We start from the raw sequence: 9,442 nt of genomic DNA, 5'->3' as shown, positions 1-9,442 counted from the left end.
CGCGGACGTAACTCGGACACTTTTCTAACCGGCATGCATCTCGCGGTGATCACCGGTGATCGGTTCTGCGCAGATTTTGTTCATCTCAAACAAGCCTATTATCAGTGACTTGCTGTCACCTAATGGCAGTTTTAATTGTTTTAATTAGGCATTTAATTTATCTTTTCATTTTAAAAATGATTTCAAATATCAGTATTCAACGTTTCAATTTCGATTTTTTTTTTATACATTTATAACTGCGGGTTAAATCATTCCATGTCCCTCTAAACTACATTAACATGTAATGTCTACATCATGTTGAATGCCACTTTCAACTTCGCAAAGAGATCATTTTGTGATACTGATTTAATGTGTGAATCAATAGCTAAATGATTATTTATTTATAAAACGGATGATTCAATGCGAATTTGATCAAAGATGATGTACACTGGGCAAAAGGTAAAAATTCACATAAGGTAAAAATTAATTTAAAAGATTCATTTCCATCACTGTTATAAACTGACCACAAACAGAATATGAAAATAATATCAAAAAAACTTCAGGAGTCAGGTTTTGTGTCAACGGCCTTTAAGTATTATTCAGTGCAAAATAACCAAAAGAGTAGTTAATATCTTATCAATAAAAGAAAATATTGAGATATTATTTTTTGTCAATATCACACACCCCTAGTTCTGACACAAAATGATCTGCAACTGTCGCTTTGTCATTTTCAGTGTAGACAGTCTCAAGCTGTTGGTTTATTTCTGTGTTTTTTTTTTGTTTTTTTTGCTAGTAGAAGTTATGAATGGCCGGTAACTTAAAAGTTCTGTATGTGTACCATCATGTGTACCAAAAATCTTAGTCATATCTTTATATTAAGACACTTTACTAGCCTTTAGTTTTGAAGCTTTGCTGCAGTCTTCTTCTTCTCAAGGTGCAAACAGGAAATAAACTGCTCTGGTCATGTGACAGTTTGAACTAATCATGTGAAAATGCACATATTTACTTGAGACCCTTTATGTTTTTAAAATTTGCAGGTAGGAGTTTAAATGTAAACATTGATATGTATCTTTTTTAATCATCTCATTTGATAAAAACTTCTTTAAGATTTACTCTATCTTTTTAGGTTTTCTCATTACAGTGTTACAGTACAAACAGTGTTTAAATCATAAGCATTTTAGTCACAATTTAGAAAAACAATGTGGCCTTTAATACAAAAGTATATAAATGTGGGGTCCATTACCATGTTCAGTTAGTGTTCATCTGATTTTCCTGTGTGTTTGTTATTACGATCAACACAACTAGAGGATACTATTTACTTTTACAGTGATTTGTTTTTCTCAACTGTATAAGATTTGATTGTGTACTACATACAGTACGAAGAAACACACTTTTCACACAATTTTGCTTTTTTATTATTTATTAATATGTTAACAAATTCAAACCGTATTTTATTAAGAAGTCTATATATAGTAACAATTGTAGGGAAGCAAAAGCAGTATCAGTGTGTTTGTCCACAAAGGACGGAAAAAAGATTGTATAGTACGCATCAGGGATATCACAACGATCTTGCATGAATATATTCAAAACCCCACATGCTGTTGTCAGATTAATAAAACAACCACAAAGCATAACACATAGTATTATCATATCACTGCGGAAACTGAAATAAAGTGTTTTTTTCTCATCTTTTTTGCTACAGTGCATGTAAGGCTCATTTCAAATGCTGCAGTATGAACAACAAAGGCACGTATAAACATGAAGAACAAAGAACGATTTTGTGATCTCAGGCTTTTGGAAAAAGACTGTAATCAACGCTGAACATGAACATAAATCTGGAACTGGTGTTTATCAATATTAAAAACAGAAAATAAAAATGATAGGAGATTACTGCTGTGGTAAAATATTCCAAAAAAGTCATAAATGCATATACACTTTCTGACACCTACCGTGTTTATTATTTAAAACAGAATAAACTCACTGTCTACAATCACATGAAATTCAAAGCAGTGAGAGTCAAACTTGTAGTATCAGGACTAAAACAGAGTAAAAGAATACAGTGCAATATTATTAAAATGACAAACATGTTTCTTGGTCTATCTAAAACTAACAGAAGCTTTTTCACATGCACGTTTAACAGCTAAAACACAGATTAATTTCTGAACTTTCAATGGACGGATTTACTAGCGGTCATAAAAGCAGAAAGAAAGAAGAGGAAGAAACATGTTTGTGTTGAAGCTGGAGCTGAATGTTGATGATGTCAGAGTGATTGACACTGGTGGGCGGGTCTTATGTTCTTAAAGTGAACTCGTCCCCTCCTCCTCATTCACTACATCCACATCCTCTCCATTCAACAGCGGATCCTTCTCCATCTCTACAGTCACTGGGATCTATTCCATAATGGTTTCCCTCTGGACATCTGGAAGGAAATATACAGAGACAAAGATGAGTGTTAAAAAACAGAGATGCAGCATCTGATCTGGATTTCTTCATGCGCCATTCAAAACTATCTCATGCATTTACAATTTAAGAAATCATTTAACACAGATTGTCAGCAGCACATTTTGCTCGTTTGATGAGTTAAATTTAGTTTAAGCACTTTTCTCACAAATGAACATTTATTATATTTGTGAACTCGTGCATCTACTAGAACATGCAAACTGAAATGTAAAGTTTACTTTGATTCATTTAGACTTCTGCATCTTGGATGTTTGAAGCATTAAAAGATTCAGCAGAAGGTCATTTCTCTCAGGACTCACTCTTTAATTCACTTACAGTCATTTGTTTGAAATCTGAATAAACTGAATGAAGCCCAATCACACATCAGATCATGATAGTGTTGTAAAGTTAAAGTTCAGTGCAAACAGCAGATTCTCACCAGTCTTTTCCTTCAACAATGATTCTGTCCTCGCTTCATTTGTGACAGCAGCACATAGAAACAGAGAAATACAAAGACATCCATTACATCAAGTGTGTTCAAACTAAAAAAACATCATTCAGATGCTGTTTCATCAGATTGAAATGAAGACAGTTTGCTGTGTATGAGGAGAAGAATCTAATACACATTTCTGTGTTATTTACAGAGTGCTGGGGTGGGCAATATGAGCTAAAATTCATATCACAATATTTTACACTGTCCAGGCGATATCAATATTATATTGAGATATAAGAAAAAAATTACAGTAAAAATATTTTAACCTCATATAACTAGAAAAAGTAAGGGATTGGACAGAGACATGAAAAATCTTTTTTATTGTGTCATTGTTTTTTTGCCATTGTGCAGTTGTCAGGAATTGTTGATTATATGCTCACCAAGGCTACATTTATTTATTAAAAATACAGTAAACACTGTAATATTGTGAAATATTGTCAGTTTAAATGATCTATGATTGTTTTAACACAGGCTACTGTATTTCTGTGATCAAAGCTGTGTTTTCAGCATCATTACTCCAGTCTTCAGTGTCACATGATCTTCAGAAATCAGTCTAATATGATTTGCTGCTCAGTAATATTTTCTGATTATTATTAACGGTTTAAACAGTTGTGCTGCTTGATATTTCTGAGTGAACTATTTTTTCATGATTCTCTTATGAATATTAAAAATGGTCTTTTGTGTCAGAGTTATTTGACTCAATATAACTCTGATTCATCAATCGTGCAATCTAGTGGTCTGATAACAGAGCGCTCGCGCGGGAACTGCGAGTCATGTTGAGGTAATTAAAATTTGTCAAATTAATATTTTGCGCTCAATTATTTATTTATCAGGCAAGTGGCCACATGATAATCAGGACCGTTATGCAGTTTAGTTTTTATCATCCTGCAGAGTTTTCTTTTGCAAAAATAATCTCCTGACTGTACACGACCCCTCAGTTTGCATTCAGCCTCGACTCTTTATTTTCGCTCTATTAGTTTGGTCTGTTACGATGCTCTGTATTTGATTACTAATGCCTTGGACACAGGAGACAAAACCATTCAGCCTCGACTCTTCATCGTCACTTGTGTTAAAATTTGCAAAGCGTAACAAATTGAACCAAACTATATAAATGCAAAATTTGAATTCATGAATATATAAAGGTATCCACGGTAATATAATAACTTTCATACCGATATAGCGCCCAGAAATAAAAGCTGAATAAAATATAATTGAGGCTGAAGCAGCAATCTTTAATCATTTTTAACTTTAATAATAAAGATTTAAAGAATGAACTACAGAACAAAACTCTGATTGGAATGTTTGAACATTAATCAGGGGCTGATCTCAAGTAACTGAAGAAAAAAATCTGAATCTATGAGGAGAGAAGAACTGTCGATCATTATTACATTGGACTGGAGGGAGGGACTAACCTCTGATAGTAACATTGTATGTCCGGTTTGTCTTCCCTTCACTGCTGCTGCTCTCTCAGTTTATAAAATCCAAGTATGGTTTCATATGTTAGAGTCTGTGATGGTCAGATCTCCAGTTCGTCTCGTCCAGCTCCAGTCTGTCTCTGAATCTCTCATCAGGAACATCAGGGTGGCACTCCAGTCCAGCCTTTCATTTCAGCGCTGAGAAAGTTGTTTATTTCCAAAACTCACTGGATCTCATTTCATCGCTCTGTATTTCAGTAAGGACCCGTGTGTAGACGAAACAGATGTCTCCCGCAGCCACTACCACATCCCTCTCTTCATGTGACAGCAGCACATAGAAACAGAGAAACGAGGAGATTATAATATCAGTAAAGTTTCATTAAGGGTGTGTTTGTTAGTGTATACATGTACACGTAGCAGGAGCTCCGGTTTATTTGGTGCCCAGGGCACAATAAGACACGTCGCACCACAAAAGGTATAAAGATGCAACATACACTGATACACTTTTACTGTAGAACTATATAAGCACTTAACTCAAATAATAAATATTAAACAGTTAAAATACCTACAAAACTGACTAAAATTGAAGTTCCTATAATGAAATTTGTATATTTGAAATACAATAATGGCTCCTTAATTTATTAAATTAAGGAGCCAACAGGGACACCACTTCCTGTTATTGAGGACATCCAGAGGAAACGCTGTCTACGTCGAGCTCGCAGCATTCTTAAGGACTCCTCTCACCCTGACAACAGACTGTTTAACCTCCTGCCCTCCGGGAGGCGCTTCAGGAGCCTCCGGGAAAGGACCAGTAGATTCAGGAACAGCTTTTTCCCTACAGCTGTCTCCTTGCTGAACTCTGCCCTCTGATACCCCCACACCATACACACAGACTCCTCCCCCTCCTCAACACTACATCTGACTGATTTATTTATTTACAACAAGCAAAAAACAGTAAACTTATTACTTGCACTACTGTCTGTTCATCCAGAACACTGAATAATCCATTTGCACACTGAAATATTTTTCTATGCACTTTTTTTACTGTCCATTGCACTAGTGTAAATGATGTTCATATGTTCATAGTTTCTGCTTATAGTGTACATACACTTTTACATATTCCATCTGTATAGTATGTTCATAGTACACCTGTCTTTATATCATGCTGATAGTATTTAAAATCTGTAAATTATGTCCATAATACTTATCTGTATATTTATTCTACATTTGTAACATATTGTAGACCTTGTATATTCTGTACTTACTGCTTATTGTACTTCTGGTTAGATGCTAACTGCATTTCGTTCCCTTGTACCTTACATGTGCAATGACAATAACGTTGAATCTAATCTAATCTAAATTTCTACACTAATCTAAAAGGTACACTATGTTATTTCACTGGAAAATCAATAAAGACTGATGAGAAACACATTATAACAAAAGTATAAAGCACAAGAAAAAACAATATCACACACAAAACAAAACCAATAAAAAACACAAACAAAAACACACACACACACAGAGTATATCTGAGAGAACTGCACTCACACATTACCTGCATGTGCTCTCATGTTAATGCACTCTCAGCATTACAATAATGACATGAGAGAAATATTCAATATATTATATATTCTTAATTGGTGTATTAATGATCTGCATGAAGTCTTCATTTTGAACATATAATGAGCACCTCTTTGATTATTAAAATTCAGTTCACTCTTTGATTATTAAAACTCATTTAATATTTACCTAAATTCAGTTCAGTGTAAAACTGTTCATTCAGTGCATCATCACTCTTACACTTGTGTACAATTTACAAAATAAACAAAGACAGTTACTTACGTTGTATTAAAACCTTGAATCTCTTGACCAAGGTTCCTCTGCTGCTGATGATCTGTAGTTTATAGAGTCCAGTGTGTTCAGCTTCAATCTTTGTGATGGTCAGTGATCCAGTCTTCTTGTCCAGCTTCAGTCTGTCTCTCAATCTCTTATTAACATCATCATATGTCTCTCCAGTCCCTCCTCTGATCTGAGCTATGAGCTTGTCTTGATCTCCAAACATCCACAGGATCAGATCATCTCTCTGTATTTCAGTATCAGGCTTTAGAGTGACAGACTCTCCTCCTTTCAGTAATTTCTGCTCCACTTTTTCTGTCACAGCAGCACACAGAAACAGAGAAAAACAAAGACAAATCTGTCTTTAGATCATGTGTGTTTGTGTGAATATCAGAGTTTGAAATGTCTACATCATGATCATTCAGATGCTGTTTTATCAGTCTGAAATGAAGACAGTTTGCTGTTTTCTTAAAACAGAAATTTATATTACTGTCTAGGCTTCAGATTTGATAACTCAAAGACAAAACTATAAATCCAAGTGAACTTTATACAGAGTGCTGATATGAATAAAAGCTTAAGGAAGTAGTTTTTGTTGCAGCAGCAGAACAGTGTTTCAGTGTAGTTTAATGGGAGATTATAAAACTGAATGAAATAATCTACAGAACAAACTCTGAATGAAGTCTGAACATCAAACAGTTACACCTAAATTATCTGCAGAAGAACAGAATTATGAGGAATAACTGCTAGTGCAGATCTGTGATCATTATTATACTGACTTGAGCTACTCACCTCTGACAGTGACAATAAATGTCTGTTCTGAATCCCCACTGCTGGACCTGATCTCTAGTTTATAGACTCCAGTGTGTGCAGTTCTGGTGTTTGTGATGGTCAGAGATCCAGTCGTCTCGTCCAGCTCCAGTATGTCTCTGAATCTCTCATCAGCAACATCATCACGTGTTAAGATCTCTCCGGTCTTTCCATTGAGTTCAGCTAAGACAGTCTGCTGCTCTCTATCTCCAAACATCCACCGTATCTCATCATCTGTCTGTATTTCATAAGCAGGCTCTAGAGTGACAGATTTTCCCTCCAGCACTGTTTTCTTCCTCTCTTCATGTGTGAGAACAGTTCATAGAAGGATAGAAACACACAGATGTTATTAGATCAAGTGTGTGTGCATATGAACATCAGAGTTTGACATTTCTACACACAGATCATGCAGATGCTGTTTTATCAGTGATGATCTTTACACTGCTGTGTGAAGAGTGTGCTGAAAAATGTTCTGTATTACATACAGCTCTCCCTGACATCACTCTCTAAACATTAAGCAGTTTGAGATAAGTTCACTTCAGAAACAAAATGAATGAATGAATGAATGAATGAGGAAGAATGTGATCATTATTACACTGACTGGAGTGACTCACCGGTGACAAAAATGAAGAATCTTTTGTATATTTTGTCTCTGCCTCTGTCTCTTGTGATCTTCAGAGTGTAGTATCCCTCGTGTGCAGCGGTGGACTTTGTGATGATCAGTGTGCCTGTCTCCTCATTCAGCTTCAGTCTGTCTCTAAATCTCCAATGATCATATTTAGTCACCTCTGTGTTCTTGATTTCAGCTATGACAGTCTGTGGCTCTTTATATCCACACAGCCACTGAACCTCATCACCTTTCTGTATTTCAGTATCAGGGTTTAGAAGGACATAATCTCCCTCCATCACTGATCTTCTCATCCTCTCTTCATGTGTGAAACAGTGCATAGAAAGACAGAAACACACAGATGTCATTAGATCAAGAATGTGTGCATGTGAACAGAGTCAGAAATTTTATTTGTAATTTAATTTTACCGGGCTTTTGTCCCTTTGTCACAGTATGTTGTTATATGACAATAATAGGCCAATGGAGTGATTTTAAAAAAACTTTATAATAACCAAAGACAGAAACACACTGAAGACTGAAATGATCTGAAGAAACTCTGAAGGGAGTCGAAACATTAAACAGTTTGAGCTGAATTCACTTCCGAAAAAAATAATCACTGAATGAGGAAGAATGAGATCATTATTAAACTGATGGAGTGATTCACCGCTGACAGAAACATTGAATCTTTTCTTTAAGGTTTCTCTGCCTCTTCTGATCTTCAGAGTGTAGAGTCCAGCGTGTTTAGTTAAGATTTCTGTGATGGTCAGTGATCCAGTCGTCTCGTCCAGCTTCAGTCTGTTCTTGAATCTCCCATCAGGACCTTCATGTGTAGTCATCTCTCTGGTCTCTCCTTTGATTTCAGCGATGAGAGTATCTTCATATACAAACAGCCACTGTATCTCATCTCCTGTCTGTATATCAGTTTCAGGGTTTAGAGGGACATCATCTCCCTCCATCACAGTCCCTGACAGCAGCACAAAGAAACACAGAAAAGAGGAGATTATTATTGAGTTTGCAGATGAACATGTCAGTATCATTCAAGCACTGAGATGATACTGTCTGATTTTTCATATGTGCTACTAATAATCACTTCATCTTCTGGAAGACTTTTACTAAAGATCTAATGCTGCATGTGTTAACATGAATTAACTGGTTATTAAAATATTTTCCACTGAAAAAAAAATCAGGTTTTAATCATAGGAACAAAATTGTTTTAAACTGTTAATTCTGGTAAATATTAATATACATATTTTTCATCATCATAACTAAATATAACACTATATAGTGCACTAGATCGGGTGTCAGCCATTTTGTAGCGCTGTGAATTCTGAGTGAACGACTTCAGTCCCTACATTCATCCACTACTTTTACCCACAATTCATTCTGATCTCGAATCTACAACCGATGTACACTCGCTGAAGCACTATTTCCCACAATCCACTGCGGGGTAGCGTCGAGCTGAAAGAGAGCGAGTGAGTTTGAACGAGAGATGACGTTTACATCTTTATTATTTCTGTTTTAACGTGTTTTCATACATTATTTATATTAAAATATGTTATGTGGGCAATAACTCAGTTTAATATTTTACTAATTTACTGAGGTGCTGTCGTTGTTAACTTACAAAACTGATGATAATTTAGTGATAATTTAAAAATGTTCGTTAATCACAGTAATGTATTCATTCTGATGACAAATTAACGGTCGACTGATGACGCGCTACAACCATTCTCTCAAAACGCTGCTTGAGCGAGTGTCAAGATACTAAACATAATAAATACATAAAATCATGAACACGTGTTAATGTGTGTTTATTTTGGTTCTCAGTATTTTAATAGCATTTAATGATTATTAAAAAAATACAAAATT

The 9,442-nt window shown here is 35.2% G+C and overlaps 2 protein-coding genes across 2 annotated transcripts in view; both read right to left on the bottom strand.

Moving 5' to 3' along the window:
* LOC109053785 overlaps window positions 1–7,437 on the bottom strand; it is a 26,342-nt gene extending 18,905 nt beyond the window's left edge. Inside the window, exons 1-3 of the mRNA XM_042756046.1 lie at window positions 6,952–7,437; window positions 6,169–6,477; window positions 4,555–4,641 (exon numbers count right to left, since the gene is read on the bottom strand). Of these exons, the coding sequence (XP_042611980.1) occupies window positions 4,555–4,641; window positions 6,169–6,477; window positions 6,952–7,186 (631 nt within the window). The 5' untranslated portion in view covers window positions 7,187–7,437. The remainder of the gene's footprint in view (window positions 1–4,554; window positions 4,642–6,168; window positions 6,478–6,951) is intronic.
* A 123-nt stretch (window positions 7,438–7,560) lies between these two features.
* On the bottom strand, window positions 7,561–9,181 carry LOC122144841. The gene is made up of 2 exons (XM_042756045.1): window positions 8,241–9,181; window positions 7,561–7,895 (listed from the first exon to the last, which is right to left on the bottom strand). Exons 1-2 carry the CDS (start codon window positions 8,611–8,613, stop codon window positions 7,561–7,563), a joined length of 708 nt encoding a protein of 235 aa, XP_042611979.1. The 5' UTR covers window positions 8,614–9,181.
* Window positions 9,182–9,442: the final 261 nt, after the last annotated feature.

The sequence above is a fragment of the Cyprinus carpio genome, unplaced genomic scaffold (assembly GCF_018340385.1).
Source record: "Cyprinus carpio isolate SPL01 unplaced genomic scaffold, ASM1834038v1 S000006776, whole genome shotgun sequence".
Lineage (NCBI taxonomy): Eukaryota > Metazoa > Chordata > Actinopteri > Cypriniformes > Cyprinidae > Cyprinus > Cyprinus carpio.
This window is presented reverse-complemented; position numbering and strand designations above follow the sequence as displayed.